Source organism: Eriocheir sinensis, chromosome 55, assembly GCF_024679095.1.
Source record: "Eriocheir sinensis breed Jianghai 21 chromosome 55, ASM2467909v1, whole genome shotgun sequence".
Classification (NCBI taxonomy): domain Eukaryota; kingdom Metazoa; phylum Arthropoda; class Malacostraca; order Decapoda; family Varunidae; genus Eriocheir; species Eriocheir sinensis.
Genome location: NC_066563.1, coordinates 7080177 through 7107512, shown reverse-complemented (window position 1 = coordinate 7107512; position 27336 = coordinate 7080177). Strand labels below are relative to the sequence as shown.

General features: G+C 44.3%; 3 protein-coding genes across 3 annotated transcripts; all 3 read right to left on the bottom strand.

The window, feature by feature from the left end:
- Nucleotides 1-625: 625 nt before the first annotated feature.
- On the bottom strand, nt 626-4624 carry LOC126983833 (glutamate receptor-like). The gene is made up of 10 exons (XM_050836964.1): nt 4580-4624; nt 4168-4268; nt 3885-3975; nt 2987-3145; nt 1974-2121; nt 1572-1789; nt 1306-1457; nt 1096-1206; nt 802-962; nt 626-681 (listed from the first exon to the last, which is right to left on the bottom strand). Exons 1-10 carry the CDS (start codon nt 4622-4624, stop codon nt 626-628), a joined length of 1242 nt encoding a protein of 413 aa, XP_050692921.1.
- Nucleotides 4625-12565: 7941 nt separating this feature from the next.
- Nucleotides 12566-16757, bottom strand: LOC126983832 (glutamate receptor-like). The gene is made up of 11 exons (XM_050836963.1): nt 16713-16757; nt 16299-16399; nt 16018-16108; nt 15135-15285; nt 14667-14674; nt 13908-14055; nt 13506-13723; nt 13246-13397; nt 13036-13146; nt 12742-12902; nt 12566-12621 (listed from the first exon to the last, which is right to left on the bottom strand). The coding sequence occupies exons 1-11, from the start codon at nt 16755-16757 to the stop codon at nt 12566-12568; spliced, it is 1242 nt and encodes a 413-aa protein (XP_050692920.1).
- A 4103-nt stretch (nt 16758-20860) lies between these two features.
- On the bottom strand, nt 20861-24959 carry LOC126983853 (glutamate receptor ionotropic, delta-2-like). The gene is made up of 7 exons (XM_050836983.1): nt 24146-24959; nt 23746-23904; nt 23467-23614; nt 23104-23321; nt 22691-22842; nt 21644-21754; nt 20861-21396 (listed from the first exon to the last, which is right to left on the bottom strand). The coding sequence occupies exons 1-7, from the start codon at nt 24308-24310 to the stop codon at nt 21213-21215; spliced, it is 1137 nt and encodes a 378-aa protein (XP_050692940.1). The 5' UTR covers nt 24311-24959; the 3' UTR covers nt 20861-21212.
- Nucleotides 24960-27336: the final 2377 nt, after the last annotated feature.

The following is a 27336-nucleotide window of genomic DNA, read 5'->3' as shown; positions in this document are numbered from 1 at the left end:
TTTTCGGCCCCAGGGGTTGGTGGTGTGGTCTGGCAGAGGGCTCAGTGCTCGTGGGGCTGTCGGAGGGTTCAGTGCTCGGAGCCGTGGTGGAGGGTCGTTGGTGTGGAAAGCGAGGGTCCAGTTAATATTAAAAAGATCTGTGACTGGGGAGGCATCGTAAAAGTGATGGCTTCCCCCTGTACCCACAGTTCTTCTAAAATGTTGAACAACATAAATTGTTTAATATTAAATGTTAAGTCCTCACTCTTAAAGGTAATCTCAACATTATATATATATATATATATATATATATATATATATATATATATATATATATATATATATATATATATATATATATATATATATATATATATATATATATATATATATATATATATATATATATATATATATATATATATATATATATATATATATATATATATATATATATATATATATATATATATATATATATATATATATATATATATATATATATATATATATATAAGGAATAAACTAAATGTCTCATGTGATTTTGATGTGAAGGCTCCACCACAGTAGACAGACTCTGACCCTTCTGTTATTGTTGGAGCCTTAAGTCTTGCCATACGAAAAACTTGATTTCAGTTCCTGCCTCTCAGCACAGTGATGTTGCCGCCTCCAGGAGAAAGGCAGCCGCGGCCGCCGCCAGACCTGCCGGGGGAGCAGCTTTAGTCATGGCACTCTTGAGCCTCATCGATTAATGTACACCAGAGATTTACCTACATCGCCCCTCCCTCCTTATGGCCTTCTCTCGCTCCTCCCGTGCCTCACCTCCCGCCAGCAGGAGGAAGGAGCCGGCCAGGTCCCCGGTGTTGAGCGGGGAGAGACCTTCACTGCGGTCTGTAGTGGGCGAGCGGAGGCACTGGCTGACATTGGTTATCTCGGCGCCCAGCCACATGTCAAGGATGCCCGCTTGCTTGAAGCTGCGGATGCTGCAAGAGAAGACGTTCCAATAACTGTTGTTAATCACGCTAATTGTCATTCTTTTGTGACGCCTATCCTGCAGAAAACTGACATGTTTTGTTTTTCAAAACGAGGAGTCTTGTCAGATCGTCCTTCACTAACATTTGGTTCGCTCCCTCGCGATAGGTTGAGTTTGTCTGGAAGGCCATGGCGATCTGGATGTTGCTGAATACGTTTTCGGTGGAGATGTACGTGTGACACTTGCCGGTGGTGCTGAGAACAAGAAAATAAAAATTTGTGTTGGTCCGTGAGTGTCACTGAAGTAAGGGAGCAAGACACCGGGTCAGCACCTTTGCCACTCTTTAGTCTCACCTGAAATCCCACGACATGACCTTCTTCATGGTGGTCCTGTCACAGATGGCCGCGAACTGCCCGCTAACCACGTCATGCCGTGACTTCCAACAGTCAATGATGGTTCCCGCAAGGCCGTCAAACACCTTCTTCCTCACACCGTCCTTCGCCTCCTGCAAAACAGACAGCATTGTCACCAAAGCCACCAACGCCGCCACCACCACCACCACCACCATCTCTATGTCATAATTATGCAAGCGAAAACTAAATGAGAGTTCGTCTGTTACACTAAAGTATTGGTATGTCATGGACGACTTCTCCATCTTCCACGGCAGGTCGTCCTGGGCCGCCAGGTCTTCAAGGGAGTCGATGGGGATGGTGACCCGAGGCACGGTGAGCATGGCAGTGAGGATGCCGCCGTAGGAGGACATGAACACAAGGGACGCCAGCAGCCACACTGCGGCCAACAGGCGGCTGCCATCAAAGGGCGGCACATCAACCGAGCCTGAGAAGAAGACAATCGTAAAGATGGTGACAGCAGTGGCGAAAAACGTTTGTGTGTGATTTACGAAGCTTCTCACATCACAGTACCCTGAAGTCATCTCAGTATCCTGATGCCAGCTAGGTATTTAAGCAGATTTACACTCCCTCCCTTTGAACCCCTGAACCTGGCAATAGTTTCGACTCACCCTCCTGCGTGAACACCTTGAGGCCCCAGACGGTGGCCTTGGCGAGGCTCCAGCGCCACGACGACCCGAAGAGACGCACCTCCGCCGCCGCCACCCACGCCATCACCACCACCACCACCGCCAGGCTCACCAGCGCCAGCACCCATACCTACAACGCCACGGCCATTATCTTTCGTTTATATTCCAGCCATGCCACCGCACATTATCTTTTGTTTATATTCCTGCGCCTCCACCATCAGCCATGCCACCACTCATAACCTTCACCACTGTAGCCACCACCACCACTACCACCACTCATAACCTTCACCACTGTAACCACCACCACCACTACCACCACTCATAACCTTCACCACTGTAACCACCACCACCACTACCACCACTCATAACCTTCACCACTGTAACCACCACCACCACTACCACCACTCATAACCTTCACCACTGTAACCACCACCACCACTACCACCACTCATAACCTTCACCACTGTAGCCACCACCACCACTCATAACCTTCACCACTGTAACCACCACCACCACTACCACCACTCATAACCTTCACCACTGTAGCCACCACCACCACTACCACCACACATAACCTTCACCACTGTGACCACCACCACCACTACCACCACTCATAACCTTCACCACTGTAACCACCACCACCACTACCATCACTCATAACCTTCACCACTGTAACCACCACCACCACTACCACCACTCATAACCTTCACCACTGTAACCACCACCACCACTACCACCACTCATAACCTTCACCACTGTAGCCACCACCACCACTACCACCACTCATAACCTTCACCACTGTAGCCACCACCACCACTACCACCACTCATAACCTTCACCACTGTAACCACCACCACCACTACCACCACTCATAACCTTCACCACTGTAACCACCACCACCACTACCACCACTCATAACCCTCACCACTGTAACCACCACTACCACCACTCATAACCTTCACCACTGTAACCACCACCACCACTACCAAACGTACCGTCCCGCTGAAGGGCTTCACGAACCCCGCCATGTCGGTCTGCAGGGTAGGGCGCACCATGAAGATGGCGTTGTTCTCGCTGTACATGGATTCCGTGAAGTCACACACTTCCTCCCTGAGGTGGGTCACGCCGAACGGGCCCACGGCGAACTCCACTTCCTGATGAAACGGTGAATCAGTATCTGAGATGTTCCTACGAAGTCTCTTGTCAAGAGACAAAGTAATGAGGCCAAGGAACAGCAATTTCCAAGTGCAAATTGCACACGCCCACTGCCAGGCCGCTCCTGCATAGGCCTTATGTTGTCGGCAATCCTTACCACCAAGATATGTTTGTAGTACTGATAAGTATTTATACCATCAGAACCAGAGAAGTGTGATGACATCCAGTCAATGATTAAAAAAAAAAGCAAAATCGATGGAGTCATTGGGAACTGAAGCAAAAGGAAGAAGAAAATATGTTTATACTCATTTTTTTTGTCTCTATCTTATTCCGTGAACAGTTCTGTGTCATCGATTTGTGTTTAAGACATGCGGAAACATCATATAGTGCCTTCGTATTATTGGCTCATCACACAGGACGTGGAAGCTGTAAAAAGAAAGTAACGATTTTTTCCTGTATGATTTTGACCTTGCCAGGGTAAATATACATGCATATACAACATACAGCTTCATCACTTCAAGTTGAAGCGTTTTCGAGCCAGAGTGCTGACAGACGGACACCGCTGGAAACAATGCTGCTTCACCTGCCGGGGGCAGCAGATGGCTAATGAGCCAAACCGGTAAATCATTGGTTGTTAAAAAGTCAATAGCAATGGGAGCCGTGAACGTCAAGCTCCGGACACAGCTGGGAGATTCAGTTTTTGAAGAGTCAGTAGTTTGGAGAGTCATCGCGCCTTACCCGCCTCTGCAGTTGGCCAATCATGCCGTCCCAGGAGCCGTTGGGATACTTTTGTCCCCATGCCTTGTCGGGGGGCTGCACAAACATGTAACTGTGGACAACAAATATTTCTTAGACATATATGGCACCGGGACACGGTCGGTGTGTGTGTGTGGGGGGGGGGGGGGGGAGGAGTGACTGGGCTCTTGTGATCTTCCTATGATCTTATTTCCGTAGGTCTTTGTTTGGCGCCAGAATATGGAATATGAATATGAATGATGAAATAAGTCCGCCATTCACTTACTCGACGTTGAAGATCCTGGAGAAGCTATCGAGGAGTTTACCCATCGGTCCCCCAACAGTCATCGTCCCGTTGACCTCCGTCACTAGCGTGTACGGCACCCACTGGCCGGGGACGAGAGTGTGTGCGGGATGATGGCGGCGGGAAACAGTGAGGGGATGTAGTATTATATTCATAGGTATTTGCTTCCTAAAGCATAATCCATCACTCGTTTGTAAGATTATAACGACAGCATGCAGTGAGGGTACGAGAATGCGTACACTGAATTTAATAATAACATGTATCCATCAGTATCCTCGCCAACCCTGTGAATGGTGCCAACAGGGTGTAGTGAGCGGAAACTTCGACTTACATTCCCAGCCATATTTCCATCCTTTCCCTAACACCCTCAACGCGGCCTCAGCCTCCGCATTACCTGCTCGATGGCCACTTTGAGCACAGCCCTTGAAGACGCCACCATGCCCTCGCGCACACCTTCACACCCGGCGACTCTTGCTCTAAACCGCTTCTTGTTAGCCTGCTTGTTTCCTCCTGGTGTCGACCCCGCAACGTGTCCTGCTGCAGGCCGACAGATCCATCGACCTTTATAGTTTAGTTTTTTTGTGTGTCATAGTTTATTATCTCACACGAAATTTTATTTTTCATTTAAAGGTAGAGCTAACGTTTTAGTACCAATTTGTCTACAAAACTCGCTGATAGGAAATATTGACCAAGTTTTCTTTAACTAATCTGATTTTGCTTAATAAAAACAATAGGTCACTCACCTTCTCAGAGCCACACAGGCCAGCCAGTTAGTCAGAACAGACACTTACTTCGTTCTGAATACCCCGAGTGCTGTGTCTGGTGCACTGGTCCTTACTGAGTAGCTTCCAGGCACACCCTGACGCTTCCCCTTCTTATAAGACCCTCACAAAGCATCGTCGCTCAACACATGGTCGTCACCCCACCCCTTCCCGCCCTTTAGCTTGTAAGTCCGAATTTCACGGTGGCAAGTAAAACACGGTCAAGCTGAATGCATTCCCATGTCTGCACTTTACGCCTTTTAGAAAGCTTGTCGTCCTCACTGGGCATCGACCGAGTGTTGCAGGAGCCTGCCTCGTTCCGTTCACTCAAGTTGTTCAGTCTGGCGGCCGTAGCACATGACCGGGAAATCCCTGTAAAAGTTTTTTTCTCTGTTGATTATTCATCTTTGGGGTGCCTATGATGAATTCCAGGCGGATGTGTTGTTGTCACCCTTGAGCATTTTGAGTAATTTAAGATGGCCGTCATTGGCCGCCCGGAAACTTGGAAATTGAATATTTCTTTTTCTAATCAACATAGAAACATGAATAAAAAGTCTAGGAAGTGTTTTTTAAGGTCAAGGAGATCAACCTTTAACATTTCATATGTGTATGGCAAGCCATATGTACCAAAATTACAATATTTCTCTGTTTTGTACGGTAATAAAGATGATTTTCGTACAGCATATCGTGTTAGAGTTTTTCTGTTCACATAATTGACAATAAAATATCATTCTAATATGATAAAAGTTGTTTCTGATCTAGTGCTATGAACATATATGAATATGGGAAACAAGTATATCTCTAAATGTCATGAAATATTATATTTTAATTGGTAGAAGTCATGTATTAACATCGGAGTATAATACTCCTCCCATTAGTATTCAGTTATCTTCAATAGTAAACTAGGCTTGATAGACTCATCTTGCACCTTAACTCTATTCTCTGCCTTTAAAATACTTACCAATTGCTCCTCTATCTTTTAAGACTGCAGCACTGCATGCATATCTTCACTGTAGGCGCTCCCACGCTGGCCCATTATGGACTATGTGACTGCATGTTGCTTGCCTTTAATCTGAAACGCATGCTTCCCCGTTAGTGATGTAATATAAATGGTGGTGGTGTTCCCTTTGACAGTCATGGCAGAACAATGTAATTTCAAATACAAATACAGGGACCAGTGTATTGACGGTTTGGAGTGTAAACGTAGTGAAGGCGCTGACATTATATATAGCATTATAACAACCAGCAAACTCTGTGATGTAGATGATCTCCATGTAAGTTTAGAAAAGGCTTTGGAGGCAGATAAAGACCTAGTAATTTACTTTCATGATGAATGTGAAGTGAGATCCAGAAAACACAAAACAGTGCACATTAAAGTTCAAGTATGGGACTGAGTGCGCGAACAGTGAAAAGTGTCAAGAGAGCAGAGGTACTTCCAGAATTGACAGAATTGTGACAGCCAGCAAGACTTACAAGGATGGGTTTCATGTACGATTACAGACAGCATTGGAGGAAAATCAAAAAAGGAAAGTGTATTATCACAAAAACTGTGTGTCGAAGTATGTTACCCTCAGCAATCTGTTGTGGTCTCAACTTCAAAGCAACGAAGACCAACCCAAGAAAAGGTTACGATGTTCAGAGCCACAATTTGCTTGTCTAACAGAGTGCATGTACTGTGCAGAGCATTATGAACTTGAAAAGGATCCCAAGAACCCCAAAAAGATGGGTTCCAGCCTACATGTGTAGATCAACAATACCTGCTGATGGAAGGCCCTACAAGGAGGTCCTGCTTGAAAGATGCTCACAACGAAAAGATGACTGGGGTCAAGAAGTCAAAGAACGTATTCAAAGTGCTATCAGTGATCTTCATGCAGCTGAGTATCGATACCATTCTGACTGCATGTCCAAATTTGTCAATGGGAGAAGCCATCTAAGACGAAATCGATCTTTGCCATCACAGTCACAGGATAAATGCCAGAGTGATCCAGGATTTGATTTCGTGGTAGAAAAGCTGAAAAAAGATAAGTCAAAACTCTGGAACTCAATAGAGCTGTTTCACGAATATCAAAATCATGGTGGCAGTCTCCAGACACGAAAGTATCTACTAAAGCTGGTATTGGAACATTTTGCTGGTGAGCTTCTTGTCCTGAGCTGTAATGAATATGCCAGCATCCTGACATTTAAGAACAACAAGACCTCCCATCTCTTGTTGGTAAGGGATGTTGAAGGAGACGAAGATCTGGATGCTAGCACTGAAAAGGTTGCAACACAGATAGAAAGAGACATCACAGCAATCGTCCTAGACCGGACCAAGTACAGAGGACAACTTAGTGTATCTGACCTGAAGCAGTCAGTGTCTAAAACGTTGCAATGCACTCTCATATGTCTCAGTCAAGCTAGGAGAAGATTCTCTACCAGCTTTAATGGTTGGGCATACTGTCACCCCGGCGCCCTTTAGCCCGCCACAATTTTTGACTTCCCCTTTACTATCACACCACTGTAATGTGTTCATACTATTTTAAGTCGCTGTCATATTTTTCTTTGCATAATTTTTTTTTCTCTATTTTTATTTTTTATTTACACCGTTACACAATAAGGGCGTGCTACGTAATCAATAAGTTCACATATCACTATAGATCTCTCTCTCTCTCTCTCTCTCTCTCTCTCTCTCTCTCTCTCTCTCTCTCTCTCTCTCTCTCTCTCTCTCTCTCTCTCTCTCTCTCTCTCTCTCTCTCTCGACGTGGAGTTCCTAAACGCATGGGACAATTTCTATGGACAAATGAGCTCTTTCACAGGGACGGTGTCATCCGAACAAAAAACGAGTCACGGTGTAAATAGACGCCGTGCATCACAACAAACCCGTAACCGTGATCCCGCAAGTACCACCACCTCTATTACCAGGCCTCTAGATAACTTAAAATCCTTAGTTTCAATGCGAAACAAATTTGATGAACTGAGATGTCGTGCTTTCACAGAAAATTTTGACATAATTGCTATAACCGAAACATTTATCGACACCACAAATATTGATTTAAGTTCCGAATACAACATAGATGGCTACAGACTCTTCAACAAAGATCGTGTAAACCACAGAGGCGGTGGCGTCGCCCTTTTTGTCAAAAGCTATTTGCAACCCACTGACAAAACACTGGGAAACAGTAACGTTGAACATTTGTGCGTGTGAGGAAACATTGCAAAAGTCAATTTAAATATATCTGTCACCTACAGACCTCCAATCACTCGATGACGACCTTGAAATGTACAACGTCTTAAGGCAGTCACTTAATAACAGCGACTCACTGATATTAGGAGACTTTAACCTCCCCATATCGACTGGGCGACACTGTCAGGTACAGAAGGCGAGTCACATAGAATGATCGAATTTCTAGAAGAAAATTATCTAAGCCAAATGGTTTCTGAGCCAACTCGACAAAATAATATACTCGACCTTGTTATAATAACCCAAGATAACCTAGTCAGTAGTGTCACGGTAGGAGAACACCTCGGTTCTTGCGATCATAAATTAGTGCGCGTCGACATTAAAGCTCAATCATCAGTGACTGAAAATAAAGTAAAGGTGCCCAATTTCAAAGAGCTAACTTCGTAGAAATCCGACAAAAACTAACAGAAATACAACTATCAGATGACGGCAACGTAGAGGAAGCAAAATCCTCAGCAGAACACATTCGTCCACCGTGGTTTAATAGCGAAATTAAACAATCAGTCAATGAGAAAATTGTTTTACAGGTTAAAGAAAGAACAAAGCACGCCCGAAAACATTAGACTTTATAATAATGCCAGGCGACGAGTAAAAAGACTAGTAGGTCAGGCAAAGCGTAGATACGAAGAAAATATTGCAGCCAACTGTAAAAATAATCCGAAATCTTTCTTCAGTTACATAAACAACAGAAAGGCGATCAAAAGTGGTATTGGACCTTTAACAAACAGCGACGGTGCACTAGTGACTGACAGCCAACACATTGCAAACCTCTTAAACAATTACTTTTCCTCGGTGTTACCACCAACACCAGTACTATTGTAAATCTCGAGCATGCATTGCCTAATTTTGAAATAACAACCGATGAAGTCCTAAAGCTCTCCATTCACTTAAAACAAATAAAGTCCTGGACCTGACAAAGTATATCCAACTCTGCTGAAAGAAACAAAGAGCGAAATACTCTCCTCCCTCACAACCGTATTCAATATGTCCTTGCGACAAGGCATCGTCCCTTCAGATTGGAAAAAGGCTAACGTGACACCGATTTTCAAGAAAGGAGACAAAAAGTACCAGGTAATTACAGGCCCATTAGTCTAACTTCGGTTGTAGGTAAGCTACTTGAGGCATAATTAGAGACAAAATTGTGAATTACCTTGAAAGCCACTCATTGATTGGGGACTCACAACATGGCTTCCGAAACAAAAGATCCTGCCTATCAAACCTATTAACCTTTTATAACGACCTCTTCACTGTTTATGACGTAACCAAATCACTGGACGTAGTCTATCTTGATTTCCAGAAAGCGTTTGATAAAGTCCCGCATCATAAATTACTTTACAAATTAAAGCAAATAGGTATTGACGGTCAAGTAAACCAATGGATCGCGAATTGGTTGAGCAACAGACAACAAAGAGTAGTGATCGACGGATTTAACTCAGAGTGGGCGCCTGTCACTAGTGGCGTCCTCAGGGCTCGGTCCTTGGCCCAGTGCTCTTCATTATTTACATCAACGACGTGGATGTTGGACTCAATAACCGCATTAGTAAATTTGCAGACGACACAAAGATTGGCAACTCGGTTCTCACTGACGAAGACAGGCAAGGCCTCAAGAGGATTTGCACAAAATTTCAGCTTGGTCGGATAGATGGGAGATGCCCTTTAACGTAGACAAGTGCCAGGTCCTTCAAGTTGGAACGAGGAATAAAGTTCGAATACGAAATGCGCGGCGTTAAACTCAAAAGCGTTCAATGCGTCAAAGACTTGGGGTCAAAATCGCGTCAAACCTCAAATTCTCACAGCAATGCATCGATGCAGCAAATAAAGCGAACAGAATGTTGGGCTTCATTAAAAGAAACTTTGTATTCAAGAATAAAGATGTAATACTCGCTCTACAACAGTTTAGTCAGACCCCACTTGGAATATGCGGTACAGTTTGGTCTCCCCACCATGCAAAGGACATTGCTAAATTAGAAGGTGTTCAGCGTCGGGCAACGAAAATGATCCCTTCCTTGCGCAACAAATCCTACGAAGAAAGGCTTTCTACCCTTAACATGTTCTCTGAGGAAAACTGATCGAATGTTTTAAAATACTTAATGGTTTCACGAATGTAGACAGATCAACATTGTTTATGATCGATGACACTTTGCGCACGAGGAACAATGGCGTAAAACTCAGATGTAGACAAGTAAATTCAGACTGCACCAAATTTTTCTTCACCAACGTTGTAGTGCGAGAATGGAATAAGCTTCCACCGTCAGTGGTCCAGTGTAACACGATTGACTCCTTCAAAAATAAGCTCGACCGTAACTTCCTTCAACTTAATATCAACTAGAGTAGAAATGCAACGTTTTGGAGTCTTCTGATTAATGTAAAATCACTTAGGTTTAAGGACAGACCACCAAGTCTGGACCATTGTGGTCTGATTTTCTCTCTCTCTCTCTCTCTCTCTCTCTCTCACAAACTATCCCCTTAACATCAGTTCCGACAATTCCAATACGCTAGACCAATTTCTTAGGCTCTTTCTATGATTCAGTTTTACGGGTGAACAGCTACTGCTAACATATATCTTTTCCAGTAACAGAATGGCGCAAATACGTGGTACAGGACGAAGCCGAAAATCAGTCTGAAAAGACCAAATAACCGTCACTGAGTCACGAGGAGCTGAGTCATTTCTGTGTATACGATTTATTTTGTTTTTATTATTTTTTTTTCCATTTGTGTTTAAATTTGGTGTTGTTTATTTTATATAACTTTTCTTTTTTGCTGTATTTCATAGTTTTGTGGTGAATATATTTTCATTTTTGCCTCTGATTAAATATATTTTTTTTATATATTTTTATCAAAATTGTGGGCTTAATAATTGGTTTGCAGTGTAACTGTCTGTCGTGAATTAAGAAAGCCTCTTCTTATTTGTATCCACTGCTTTATTAGATATACATTATATGTATACGTATCATTTATCATATTCGCTTCTAACTACGTGTTTCAGTGAAGATTTTTTTTGTGTGTGACAACAGAAATCTTTAGTGAGCGAGAAGTGACGTCTCGCATCAGAGTGTGGATCCATTTATCAAGGGGGGGTTGTAAATGATCAAATCCCATGTTAAATTCCTTATGTTTTAAGTGTATCTCTTCCCTTATTTATGGGCCGATGTCTTTCATTCAAAAAGCATTTTAATCAGAAAGGATAGGAGATTAAAGACTACTCTCTCTTGGTTTCATACAATAGCAAAACATATTTTTTAAAGTTCGATGAAATAATACAAAAAAGTTTGACATATAAATATTCCTCAAAAATCAAAATCAACTTTAGACATTAGTTTCGAGAGTAGCCTTTATTCCTTACACATACTTCCATAAGCTACAGTGGGAAATATGTGTATAACAAGACGTGCAAATTATTAAATATTTTTTAAAGTGCAAAATCATGGTTTTGAGATCAAGCGATAAAGTTTAAATATTTTTTGAATTTTACCTATTCCACCTTGGGACTTGAAATCCACATGATATATACATCAGGATATGAAGAAAAAAGCAGACATGGCTTCCCTTACTTACTTTCATTGATTGTGTAAACAGACTGCTTTGCTTACCCAAGGTTACGTCTTTTTTACGGGGTCATAAATCTATGTACTCGAATCTTACCATATTTCGCCATATTTCAAAGAAAAAAACAGTGTTCAACTGTGTGAAATCAATAAAATATAATGAAAAAAGACATGTGAGGCGGTTACATAGAGTATTTCGATGGATTTTTGAAAAAAAATAGTATTATGGATAAATTTAAAAAGGTAATAGTGAGTGCTAAAATTTCCCATTTTTTTTAACCAGTAATGAGAGTTTCATGACAGACTAAGGAAAAAAAACCTTTAATTAAAAAGGGTGAAAACATGGATTGTAGCCCGTAGCGCCGCGCGGAAACTCACTGCAGCACGTTGCGTTGCATGTTGCATAACACTGTATTATTTTTTCATCAGATTCATTCACATACCAAAAGAAAGATAAAAATTCACAGAATTTTATAAGCCAAAATAACATTTTTTTTTATTATTTTCAGGCCATTCATTTACAGCCCCCCCTTAAAGATAATATCAGTGGCTGGGTAGAGGGACCATAGAAGTAATATATACCTCCAGAACCTTCAGTTCCTCTAAAATATGAAACAACATGAATAATTTTATATCACATCCGAATTCATCACGCAATGTTAATTTCAACATAATATATACAAGGAATAAACTTCATGTTTCATGTGACTTTGATGTGAAGGCTTCATCACAGTAAACAGACTCCTACCTTCACGAAAATAAACTTGGAATTAATTCCTGTTTGGTTTCCTTTCGAGTCAGTAGATACAGGCGCCATCCCTCTATGAGTGTCACATCCTCTACCCGCCTGCCTCTCAGCACAGTGATGTCGCCGCCTCCAGGAGAAAGGCAGCCGCGGCCGCCGCCAGACCTGCCGGGAGATCAGCCTTAATCATGGCACTCTTGAGCCTCATCGATTAATGTACACCAGAGCTTTGCCTTCATCACCCCTCCCTCCTTATGGCCTTTTCTCGCTCCTCCCGTGCCTCACCTCCCGCCAGCAGGAGAAAGGAGCCGGCCAGGTCCCCCATGCTCAGCCTGAAGAGGCCTTCACTGCGGTCTGCAATGGGCGAGCGGAGGCACTGGCTGATATTGGTTATCTCGGCGCCCAGCCACATGTCAAGGATGCCCGCTTGCTTGAAGCTGCGGATGCTGCAAGAGAAGACGTTCCAATAACTGTTGTTAATCACGCTAATTGTCATTCTTTTGTGACGCCTATCCTGCAGAAAACTGACATGTTTTGTTTTTCAAAACGAGGAGTCTTGTCAGATCGTCCTTCACTAACATTTGGTTCGCTCCCTCGCGATAGGTTGAGTTTGTCTGGAAGGCCATGGCGATCTGGATGTTGCTGAATACGTTTTCGGTGGAGATGTACGTGTGACACTTGCCGGTGGTGCTGAGAACAAGAAAATAATAATTTGTGTTGGTCTGTGAGTGTCACTGAAGTAAGGGAGCAAGACACCGGGTCAGCACCTTTGCCACTCTTTAGTCTCACCTGAAATCCCACGACATGACCTTCTTCATGGTGGTCCTGTCACAGATGGCCGCGAACTGCCCGCTAGCCACGTCATGCCGTGACTTCCAACAGTCAATGATGGTTCCCGCAAGGCCGTCAAACACCTTCTTCCTCACACCGTCCTTCGCCTCCTGCAAAACAGACAGCATTGTCACCAAAGCCACCAACGCCGCCACCACCACCACCATCTCTATGTCATAATTATGCAAGCGAAAACTAAATGAGAGTTCGTCTGTTACACTAAAGTATTGGTATGTCATGGACGACTTCTCCATCTTCCACGGCAGGTCGTCCTGGGCCGCCAGGTCTTCAAGGGAGTCGATGGGGATGGTGACCCGAGGCACGGTGAGCATGGCAGTGAGGATGCCGCCGTAGGAGGACATAAACACAAAGGACGCCAGCAGCCACACTGCGGCCAACAGGCGGCTGCCATCAAAGGGCGGCACATCAACCGAGCCTGAGAAGAAGACAACCGTAAAGATGGTGACAGCAGTGGCGAAAAACGTTTGTGTGTGATTTACGAAGCTTCCCACATCACAGTACCCTGAAGTCATCTCAGTATCCTGATGCCAGCTAGGTATTTATGCAGATTTACACTCCCTCCCTTTGAACCCCTGAACCTGGCAATAGTTTCGACTCACCCTCCTGCGTGAACACCTTGAGGCCCCAGACGGTGGCCTTGGTGAGGCTCCAGCGCCACGACGACCCGAAGAGACGCACCTCCGCCGCCGCCACCCACGCCATCACCACCACCACCACCGCCAGGCTCACCAGCGCCAGCACCCATACCTACAACGCCACGGTCATTATCTTTCGTTTATATTCCAGCCATGCCACCGCACATTATCTTTTGTTTATATTCCTGCGCCTCCACCATCAGCCATGCCACCACTCATAACCTTCACTACTGTAACCACCACCACCACTACCACCACTCATAACCCTCACCACTGTAACCACCACTACCACCACTCATAACCTTCACCACTGTAACCACCACCACCACTACCACCACTCATAACCTTCACCACTGTAACCACCACCACCACTACCACCACTCATAACCTTCACCACTGTAACCACCACCACCACTACCACCACTCATAACCTTCACCACTGTAACCACCACCACCACTACCACCACTCATAACCTTCACCACTGTAACCACCACCACCACTACCACCACTCATAACCTTCACCACTGTAGCCACCACCACCACTACCACCACTCATAACCTTCACCACTGTAGCCACCACCACCACTCAGAACCTTCACCACTGTAACCACCACCACCACTACCACCACTCATAACCTTCACCACTGTAACCACCACCACCACTACCACCACTCATAACCTTCACCACTGTAACCACCACCACCACTACCACCACTCATAACCTTCACTGCTGTAACCACCACCACCACTACCACCACTCATAACCTTCACCACTGTAGCCACCACCACCACTACCACCACTCATAACCTTCACCACTGTAGCCACCACCACCACTACCACCACTCATAACCTTCACCACTGTAACCACCACCACCACTACCACCACTCATAACCTTCACCACTGTAGCCACCACCACCGCTACCACCACTCATAACCTTCACCACTGTAGCCACCACCACCACTACCACCACTCATAACCTTCACCACTGTAGCCACCACCACCACTACCACCACTCATAACCTTCACCACTGTAGCCACCACCACCACTCATAACCTTCACCACTGTAACCACCACCACCACTACCACCACTCATAACCTTCACCACTGTAGCCACCACCACCACTACCACCACTCATAACCTTCACCACTGTAACCACCACCACCACTACCAAACGTACCGTCCCACTGAAGGGCTTCACGAACCCCGCCATGTCGGTCTGCAGGGTAGGGCGCACCATGAAGATGGCGTTGTTCTCGCTGTGCATGGATTCCGTGAAGTCACACACTTCCTCCCTGAGGTGGGTCACGCCGAACGGGCCCACGGCGAACTCCACTTCCTGATGAAACGGTGAATCAGTATCTGAGATGTTCATCCGAAGTTTCTTGCCAAGAGACAAAGGAACAGCACTTTCCAAGTGCAAACTGCACACGCCCACTGCCAGGCCGCTCCGGCACAGGCCTTATGTTGTCGGCAATCCTTACCACCAAGATATGTTTGTAGTACTGATAAGTATTTATACCATCAGAACCAGAGAAGTGTGATGACATCCAGTCAATGATTAAAAAACAACATAATCAAAATCTATGGAATCGTAGCGAACAGAAGTAAATGGAAGAAGAAAATATGTTTATACTCATTTTTTTTGTCTCATTATCTTATTCCGTGAACAGTTCTGTGTCATCGATTTGTGTTTAAGACATGCGGAAACATCATATAGTGCCTTCGTATTATTGGCTCGTCACACAGGACGTGGAAACTGTAAGAAGAAAGTAACGATTTTTTCCTGTATGATTTTGACCTTGCCAGGGTAAATATACATGCATATACAACATACAGCTTCATCACTCCAAGTTGAAGCGTTTTCGAGCCAGAGTGCTGACAGACGGACACCGCTGGAAACAATGCTGCTTCACCTGCCGGGGCCAGCAGATGGCTAATGAGCCAAACCGGTAAATCATTGGTTGTTAAAAAGTCAATAGCAATGGGAGCCGTGAACGTCAAGCTCCGGACACAGCTGGGAGACTCAGTTTTTGAAGAGTCAGTAGTTTGGAGAGTCATCGCGCCTTACCCGCCTCTGCAGTTGGCCAATCATGCCGTCCCAGGAGCCGTTGGGGTACTTTTGTCCCCATGCCTTGTCGGAGGGCTGCACAAACATGTAACTGTGGACAACAAATATTTCTTAGACATATATGGCACCGGGACACGGTCGGTGTGGATGTGTGTGTGTAGGGGGGGAGGAGTGACTGGGCTCTTGTGAACTTCCTATGATCTTATTTCCGCAGGTCTTTGTTTGGCGCCAGAATATGGAATATGAATATGAATGATGAAATAAGTCCGCCATTCACTTACTCGACGTTGAAGATCCTGGAGAAGCTATCCAGGAGTTTACCCATCGGTCCCCCAACAGTCATCGTCCCGTTGACCTCCGTCACTAGCGTGTACGGCACCCACTGGCCGGGGACGAGGGTTTGTGCGGGATGATGGCGGCGGGAAACAGTGAGGGGATGTAGTATTATATTCATAGGTATTTGCTTCCTAAAGCATAATCATCACTCGTTTGTAAGATTATAACGACAGCATGCGGTGAGGGTACGAGAATGCGTACACTGAATTTAATAATCACATAGTTTCCAACAGTATCTTCGCCACGCCTGTGAATAGTGCCAACAGGGTGTAGTGAGCGGACACTTCGACTTACTTTCCCAGGCACTTATTTCCATCCTTTCCCTAACACCTTCAACTCGGCCTCAGCCTCCGCATTACCTGCTCGACGGCTACTTTAAGCACAGCCCTTGAAGATGATGCCATGCCCTCGTGCACACAGTCACACAATATTTTTGGCTTGCTTTTTGCCTCCTGGTCTCGGCCCCGCAGCGTGTCCTGCTGCAAGCCGACAGATACATCGATCGTCAAGGTTATGTTTTTTCATAGTTTTTCATCTCACAGGAATTTTGTATTTTCATTTAAAAGTAGAGCTAAAAAGTTTAGTACCAAATTATTTAGCAAACTTGCTCCAATTAGATACCGATTAAATTTTTTTGTACTAATTTAACTCTTCTTGATAATAACAACAGCTTACTCACACTCCCAGGGCCACACTGGCCAACCAGTTAGTCAAAACACACACTTACGTCCTCCAGAATACCCCGAGTGGTGCGTCTGGTGTGCTGGCCCTTCCTGAGTAGTCTTCAGCCGCACCCTGACGCTTCCCCTTCTTATAAGGCTCCACAAAGCATCATCACTCAATACAGGCTCGTCGCCCCCCCACCCCCGCCCCTTAGTCGGTAAGTCGGAATGTCACGGTAGCAAGTGACACACCGTCCTGCTGAATGGATTCTCCAATTAGGAAGAAGCTTGCCGTCCCCACTGAGCATCGACCGAGTGTCTCCGAAGTCCATCTTCATTTTGTTAGTCACGTTGATACATTCATAAACTAATTATTCCCAAAGAACACCATTGAAGTATTGAAATTAATTAACATTTTTTTCTTGATCAGTGCAACTGATACGTTTCTGATTCTCCAAGCAAAACTTATCGGACCAGCTGAAGTTTTACTTAGTGAAGTAAACAGGAAAGTCAAAGAATTCATGGCTAAAAGTTTTCTTATTGGCGGCTCAGTAACCGTATCGAATTTCTTTTAGTTCGGATTGAGAATATTTATTTGGTGTAGACACATAAGTACTGATGAACGGAATGAAATCAAACTTTTACCGACTCCATTCAACCATCTATACGTGTTTGCTTATCATTGTAAATTGGCACAGTAATTATATTTCAGCTTTTCCCTCGTGAGACAAGAGGATCAGTTATGAGCACAAGGAGAAGGGAATAATTCATCACATCAGGTTTATTTGTTCTCTTTTAAGCTACATCATGCAGGAGGTCAGTGGGGCTCCAGAGGATATTATGCAGGTGTTTGTTGGGTTGGTGTGCCGGACGCGAAGGATGAAGCGTGAATGTGTTGAGGGTTGGGATGAAGAGTAGTGTGTGCCTCATACCGCCATCACCCCTCAACTCACTTGCCCTTGTATAATTATAATAATAATAATAATTGTAGGGTTATTGATCAAGAAAGTTATATCATTTATGGTATGTACATACATAACATGCTGTCTTGATTTACAAAAAAAATAAAATGATCATTTAAAAGGTTATAGCATTAAGAGTAAAGAAATTATACGGGAAGAACATTAACAGGTAGAAATGTAAAAAAATAATGAAAAAAAATACAAAATGGAAATTAAGATTTGTTCAGTGCCGCAACAATATGCGGTACACCGGATTTCTTTTTGCGAGAAGTGTTACACCTCACACCCTGTTGGAGTGATCTGCCTCTACGTGTGTCTCTGTCGTGGATAATGTGTAAGGAAGGAGGCAATATATATCTGTGGGATTGATTTATTAACAAGCTTTTCCCAAACCAAAGTGTAAGATCCTCTCCTTCCATATATAAAGTTTGTATATTTAACCTCGTTGAAGCTGCTTCGTAGTTTATAAAATCATACGGTAAAATGATCCCAAAACACCTCTCTCAATCCTTTCAAGCTTGAGGTGTTGTTGCTGCGTAAGGCCTGGCTGCCAGACGGGTGCTGCGTATTCAAGGGACATGAGTATGAACCAACAGTACAACTTAATTAAACATGGTGTTGCAACTGAAACCGAAGTGACGGGCACGATACAAAATAAACCTACATTTGTTAGCTCTTAAGGTGATATAATCAATGTGGGCATTCCATTTGAGTTGGTTATTTATATAGACAATGTTAACAATGTTAACACTAGGAATTGCTGAACCGTTAAAAGCTAGCCCGGGAAAACAACGGGAATATTTGGTGGACATATGTAAAGTACGTCACATTTAGCTGAATTTACTAACATTTTGTTTGAATCACAGTAATTTTTTAGTCCATCAAGTCTATTCTGTAGAGTGAAGTTTATCCCATTGTTAATATCAATTACTTCACAGAGTAAGATCAACAAATTTAGCACATGTCATTATTTAGGCATACCCGGTTGACCACTGCCAAGATTACTGGTCCTAATTTTGTCCCTTGTGGTACCATACAATATATAAGATCATACTCAGAGATACAATCCCTATACTTAACTCTGTGACTTCTGTCCGATAAAAAGTTAGCAACAAAACGAAGAAGCGAAGTACGGCAACCCAATAAATATAACTACCGAATAGCTACCGTGTGGTCTACGTAGTCAAAGGCTTTTTTAAAGTCAATTAACACAGTGCTGGCAATTCTCTTGGGGTTATCTAAACCTTTAAGGATTTTGTCAAGTAAGTAAATTAGGTAATGTGATGTTGAAGAGCCTTTAACCCTTTGACTGCGGATTTCCTACAAGAAGACATCATCAAACTACAAAAAAGGAACAAAAGTGACTGCTTCAATTCAATGAAGAAAAATGTAAAATCATGCACATTGGGAGGGGATATCCAGCACACCAGTACCACACGGGAAACACTCCGCTATCAACCACAAAGGCAGAGAAAGACCTGGAAGTATATATGTTACCAGGCTACCAGTGAAGGCCAAATCCGTGACAGACGCAGCGGACTGGTTTAAGTTACCGTACTGACGGAGGTCTAAGATAAGATAAGATAAGAAAAGATGAGATAAGATAACTTTATCGTCACATTGAATACGAAATACATGAAATTTATTTTGGCATTGAGCTCATCCATACACTAAAAATACATATTTTGCATTAAATATACTAAAAAACAGTACATTATTCACAATATCATACCAGTCATTACCTTTATACACTTTAATAGGTTATATTTATTTTACCTAGTTCTGTTATTATTTTCTTTTCGGCAGAGGTGTGAATGTGGCACCCTTCCAACCAGCAAGTTTTTTTCTCAGAACCTTGATGCTCTCTGCCCACGGCAGCAAATTTGACAGAGCAGCAAGGAAAGAGCAACTGTAGTGTCAGACAGGTGGTCACCAGGTGTAGCTTGAGGTGTTAAGGGGCGTTGTGTGGTACAGGATAATGTCAGCAGGAAAGAGAGTGTGTGGCGAGGAATGTGGTCGAGACCATAACGGGGCACGTGGTGTAGTGCCTGCGTACACATTGACTGTGATTGTTTTCAAAATGCTGAATATGATTTTCTTTCAAATTAATGCAAGTATCGCTGTGGTAGAAGATTAACGCATGAGACCTCTCTAAGGCTGACTCGTGGCTAACACTCTACCCCGCCGGTGGTTGCCAGCGTCCGGCAGCAAAGCAAGACCCCCTTTCTGGTCTAAATGCCGGGAGCTGCCGTCTCCCTGGCCTCCCTGCTTGTAGAGAGACTGTAGAACCTCTCGATGAATGTTAAGTTGTATGCTCAGAGGTTTTTAGTCTACCGGTTAAACAGTCTCTTGAAAGCGGGCATATTTGGACAGCTGTAGTTCTAGGCCTAGCGAAGCGGATTCAGACTGAGCAGACAATTAAGTTGAGAGACATTTAACCGTCCCAGCGCAGCTTGCGTGGGACTTGAGTCTTTGTCTGATGTGGTTGTTGGTGTGATGACATACTGTATGGAGGTGAAAAAGTGTGCAGCGTAGCGTAACGTGGAAAGTAAATGTTGTGAAGGATATAAGAAAGGGAAAAACAGGAGGGAAAGAGTAACTACTCTCATATCTCTTTGCCATTTTAAGTCCTTTACAAAGAACAAGTGTTGATAGCAGAAAAAACTGTGCTGGGTCGGCGTCGCATGACCCTCCAACACCCCACCAACAATTTATATTATGCAACTAGGGGTCTAAAATGGAAAATGCTGAAAAGTAAAGATGGCGCCTCTATAAACACTTGCCTGCGCCACAACGGGCTGGGGCCGACCATCATGCCCTACTATGAAGGCCTACCGGCGCCACAGGCCAAGACGTAAAAAAAAAAAAAAAGCTGACTTTGTTTATAATGCCACGTTGTAGGGTTCATCAGGGCTGACAAATGTTATTATACAATGTCATGTCTACAGTGCATGGGTAAGGCAGGAAAACAACTTGAAGAGAACAACAATAAGACGGACAATCTGTTGATCGGCGTCTGCGACGCCGATAAAAATATGTGCCTTCTCACAGGGGAAGTTGTCGGCCTGACGTCGCCCGCTTGTCAGAACCACGACGCCACCGCTTCCAGCAGGAAAACGGCCGTGGCGGCGGCCAAGCCTATTGGGAGAAGCAGGTTTTGTCAGGTATTCATTACCTCACCTCTCGTCACCTTCGTTAACAGAATCCAAGTGGTTAGTATGTAGCACAACAGTGCTTATATTGCTTCCCGCGCCTCACCTCCCGCCAGCACGAGGAAGCAACCGGCCATGTCGTCGATGTTGAGCGGGGAGAGGCCTTCACTGCGGTCTGCGGAGGGCGGACGAAGGCACTGGCTGGTGTTGGTGATTTGGTCGCCCAGCCAGCGGTCCAGGATGCCCGCCTCCTTCACTGCGTGGATACTGCGGAACAAGACCTTAGAAAAATCGAGTCTCTTTCTACTTACAATGCATGTAATATTTTTGTAAGCTACTGCAGACAAGTAATAATCTACCAGTGGGTAAACTACTTTGAAAACTGCCTAAAATATTCCAATTATTTTGACGCCCTTTGCATATGTAAGGCCACGTCGCAATGCATTGAAAATTAAAGAAGTTAAATGTGGTCTTTAATCAACTTGGATCTCTTAATCCATCTTTCTTCACATACACATTATTTGCCATTTCACGATAGGTTGAGTTGATCCGAAAGGCCATGGCGATGAGGATGTTACTGTAGACGTTTTCACGGGAGATGTAGAGGTGACACTTGCTGCTGGTGCTGTGGACACAAAGACCCATAAGATATAGAATGCACATGCATGCGTATAACGAGACAACAAGATGCCAGGCGATCTACATACGGCGCTCCTGACAACCAGATGTTACCCACCTGCCTTCCCCATCCAGAAATCTCCTACCTCTTAATTCCGCCGCCATGTTGCCTCTTTCTATCTTCTATCGATATTTTCATGCTGACTGCTCTTCTTAACTTGCTAACTGCATGCCTCCCCCCTCCCGCAGCCTCGCTGCACATGATTTTCTACTCAGGCTCATCCCTTTACTGTCCAAATCCCTTACGCAAGAATTAACCAGAATCTTCACTCTTTCATCCCTCACGCTGGTAAACTCTGGAACAATCATCCTTCATCTGTATTTCCTCCTGCCTACGACTTGAACTCTTTCAAGAGGAGGGTATCAGGATACCTTTCCTCCCGATATTGACCTCTCCTTCGGCCACTCCTCTGAAGTCTTTTTTTATAGGTACAGTGATTAGCGGGCTTTTTTTCATAATTATTTCCTTTTTTTTGCCCTTGAGCTGTTTCCTTTGTGTGTGTGTGTATATATATATATATATATATATATATATATATATATATATATATATATATATATATATAAATATATATATATATATATATATATATATATATATATATATATATATATATATATATATATATATATATATATATATATATTTGCTGCAATATTAATTTTCAGCCACATTTTCATCATCTACATAACTGCTTCATTTGTTCTGTTCATCCATTTTCTTTTCTGGAAACCATTTGTTGCCTTTCTTGAACACGTAGTTTATCTAACATCAGTTTTATTAATCATTTTAACACATTCAAATGCTTCCATCTCATCATCACCTCATCTACATCTCTCTAAGGAATGCAAGTTTAACCAGCATGATTTATGGCTGCCTTACCTGAAGTCCCAGGACATGGCCTTCTTCATGGTGGTCCTGTCACAGATGGCCGCGTACTGCCCGCTGGCGATATCCTGTCGCGCCGCCCAGCAGTCCTGGAAGGTCCCCGAGGAGCCGATGAAAACGTCCCTTTTCACCCCGTCTTTCGCCTCCTGCAAATAGTAATTACAGTGGTTCGTGTCCCCCAGTGCGTGGTGTAATGACAGAGACAAGAGGTTAAGGAAACAAGCCAAAACTTAAGCTGCAAGGAAAATCGGCGGCACTATAACTTATTTCCCCCGCCACCGGTGTGGGCTCGAGCTGACCACAAGTACTTTTTTAGAGATCCTCCGGGCACATTGGGAATATACATCAGAATAAAGAGACAAGCTTATATTGAGATGATATATTACATCCATTTTTGATAACGTTACCTGGAAATACTGAAACATCATGGATCCCGCTTCTAGCCTCCAGGGGAGGTCGTCCTGGGTCACCAGGTCAGCGAGGGAGTCGATGGGGATGGTGACCCGAGGCACGGTGAGCATGGCGGTGAGGATGCCGCCGTAGCAGGACATGAACACCAGGGACGCCAGCAGCCACGTGGTGACCAACACACGACCTGCATTGTGCCGCGGCAGCCACGCGTCGCCTGGAGGGCCGACAGGAGGAGTAGGTGTGGCGGAAAGGACAGGAAGCGGCGGGAGGTGAGCGAAAGACAAGTTTGTAGCAAAATGTTTTGGTTCACAGTCGCGCTGGAGGTGACCCTTGAGTGTCTTCGCGGCGGCGAGACTCACCCTCCTGCGTGAAGGCACTGAAACTCCAAAAGGCGGCCTTCCCCAGGGTGTCACGACTCTCGGTGCCGTAGAGGCGCGCCTCCGTCGATGCCACCCACGCCAGTACCAGCACCACCGTCACCAGGCTCAACAGCGTCAGCAGCCACACCTGCGGCGCCGCCAGAGAGCACTAAAATATTGCAACATAACCTTCATCATGTTCATGAGGAGATTACTGTCATAAGGCAATAACATGGGTGTCATGTTTCTAACACTCTTATTAGCTTTAAGTTTTCTCACCTCCTTTGTGAAGGGCTTAGCAAAGCCGGCCATATCGTGCTGCAGCGTCGGTCTTACCATCAGGATAGCGTTGTTCTCGCTGTAGAAAGCATCCGAGAAGTCACACACAGTTTCCCTCTGATTCGTCACCCCAAAGGGCCCCACCGCGAGCTCTACCTCCTGCCGAGAAAGGGCCGCGTCAGCACCCTACCCTTTGTCGAGGGCGTTTACTCATGACTTATTTACATGCTTTGCACAGCTTCGCTATTCACTTTCAAGGGAATAGTAAAGTAGAAATGTATCGATCCTCATTTATTTTCGCCATCGTAACCCACTCTTTGTTAATTATTTAATGGCATTAATCTTATCGATCCTGAGTCATAGATTCACTGACCCTTCGTACGAGTGTTACGTGACTCACCTGCCGCTGCAGGAGTCCCAGCAGGCCGTTCCAGTAGCCGGTCGCGTTAGGGCCGCCCCACACCCGGTCCTCGGGCCGCAGCAACTCGTAGCTGTTGGTACAAAACATGTCTGTGAAGATCACCCCAGTTACTTCCAACCTAACTCTTCTCCTAAAGGGCGGCATGCATATTTGCGTTTAATGCTAATATAATCATCACTATGAAATGGAGTTAGACACGTTTACGGAGGGGGAGGGCAAGTGTTGAATAATGGCTTTTCAAAGGCTTCCATGTGCAGACCAACTGACCTCTTGTCTTGGTCTGTAGTCTTTATATCTTTGTGTACCTGTGTGTGTCATTAATATGAGCATGTCTTACTGATCAATATTTATGCACCATAACGCCATGCACTCACTCGAAGTCAAGGACACTGGAAAGAATATCAAGAAGGTTGGCCATCGGTCCCTCGATCCTCAGCGACCCGTCGGCTTCCGTCAGCACCTTCGTCCAAGGCACCCACTGGACGGGACGCGCAGAAGGGAGACGAGAGTAAGATGGAAGGAGACGCAGATCATGTTATGTTGAATTCCCTCATTAGAGGCACAATGAACACCCTCGGATCCCCGCTCCCCACACAGCCCTTGCAAGCTTACCTCCTCAACGGCCACCTTGAGGACCGGTCTTGGTCGGCGTGACATGACTCCTGGAGGGTACGCGCTCTCTAAGGCCTTGTACTTCACTGCCGTTTTCTAGTCTTCTTCCTCTCTGACTTCCTCTCTACTGTAAGCAAGCGAATCAATAAATACATGTCATAACCCGGAAGGGAAGTATTCATTGCACTTAATTATGATTTTCATTTACTGTTTATTTTTATTTTTTTATATTTTTAGTTGGTAGATGTGTTGTGTTCGTGGTTGTGTTGTGGCTGTTGCTGCCTTGTTGTGTCGTGTACATACAAAGTGTTTCTTCTTGCTAATCAGGCTGTTATATTGTTTTCGCTGGGGTGTTGTTTTCTTCGACGCCGCCTCGTCTGCGTCTGAGTGTTGTGTGTTGTGTCACTTGATTCCTCATGCGTTGCTGCGCCACGCCCTCTCTGTACTCTCTTCGTTTGTTTGCTCCCCTGATGCACTTTGGCGCGGGGCTCTTTACTAATTCAGTGCGTCCTGCCCTCCTGATTTATAAATACCTATATGTTCCTGTGCACCTTGTAGACTCACCTGCCCGTCTGCCCCCCACGACTCCTGGTGACTAACTGCCCCTTGCTACCTATCCCTTTCCGGCTCCCCTCAGCGCCACACCTCTCATTAAAACAGACAAAGCTGGCCCGTAGCTCCTCATGTCGCTCCATTATTCAGGCGGTCCAATGCATCTGTCTCCGTACTTTAATTTGATGATGAGTCTGCGGGTGATGACAGGTGTGCCTCTACCTGTTCTACCTGATGAGGAAGTGATTAAAGTTACATCGTCTTAATCCTTAGAAAGTGACCCCCCCCCCATCCTCTCTCTCTCTCTCTCTCTCTCTCTCTCTCTCTCTCTCTCTCTCTCTCTCTCTCTCTCTCTCTCTCTCTCTCTCTCTCTCTCTCTCTCTCTCTCTCTCTCTCTCTCTCTCTCTCTCTCTCTCTCTCTCTCTCTCTCTCTCTCTCTCTCTCTCTCTCTCTCTCTCTCTCTCTCTCTCATCGTTCACTTAATTTAAATTCTTGCTGCAACTAAAACAATGACACTATAAAGAGATTGATATATATCATAACACTTATTTTGTTGTATAATGCACAAGTGACGTGTGGAGTATAATTTCTTAAGTACGCAGAAATTATGCAGTCTAAATAACTCGTCCCACCAAGAGTTTCATGAAGTTGCTACCATCGCAAAGTTTTCAATGATTTATTCTTCTGTTCGTTACGTTTCTTGAGGAGCGAACATGATTACGCTCATCAATCAATCATCGACTCCTGAACGACAAAGTAATTGGTCATTGATCAGCGGGAATTAAGGTTAGTCAGTCCTCGGAGATGTTTGGCGGCGCGCTCTTCTTGGCTCCTTACTCACGCGTGGCCGTCGCCGGAGGAACATTTGAAAATATAAAAGTAAATATCTTGTCACTGTATAATGAATGATCTCGAAAATTATTTACCTTTTTACTTACATATCTATTTGTAAAATGATGTGTGCAGTTATGCATATATTTATGTATCAGTCATGTACGTAAGCATGCGTCTATGTATGTATGTATGAACAAATGTATTTATGTGTGTGTAGATTTACAGAGTGATTAAAATAATAGGTACATGGCTGTGGAAGGGAACACATTGTATGAACAAATAATTCAGATATTAGCTTATCTCTTCCACCTACATCTTGGCGCAAAATGACCACCTATGACCTGTGGTATCCACGTGACATTGTGGAAATGACATTTAACAAACTCCACTTTTTCGGGTAAGCTGTGTGTTAGTTTGTTTGTGTATGTACTTGCTGGTGGCTTGGAGAAGATTATTTTGTACTATTTAAATGTTGCTTACCTATAGAATGTAATTGCTTTATATAATTTCTTGTTGTCTTAATCCTTGCATCCAGAAGCCGCAGAGTGCCGTGGCAATGCCTAAACAACACTCGCTCAGTAATGTCCTCGCTGAAGCTGAACTGGAGACACTTTCTGTGGCCTCCACTCAGTGGGCGAGCCCTGCCCCGGCCACGTGCTCTAGGGACCAAGATTTTCCGCGCTAAAAGCTGCCTCCATCCATTGTTATGCATGATAGATATATGAAAATGTAATGTTTGCTGTCGTGATGTATTGCGTCTTTGGGGTGTTTCCTGTGGTTTGCCAATACTGATTTCACTACTCATGACCCCTTTTTTTTGTGTGTGTCTGCTTGTGTGTGTAATGTGTATATTATAACATACATTTTTTATGGTATCCACATGCATGTTGCTGACACAGCACTAATTATTAATACACCACTTGTTGATGACATTTCAGGTGATTTTAATTTTATTCAGGTGTAGAGGGATGTTTAATATTTTTCCTGAATTGTGAACATTGTTTGCATTTTGAGTATAGTCATTCATTTTATTTTCTACTTTCTTGTGTGTTTTTATCATGCTAAGTATTCACTCATTATTCTTTTCTCTCGGTCATACGGTGGATACCACACTGGCAAATTCTGTTTTGTCCACGGTACTGGTAGACACACCACAGAGGAGTGTTTCTCTG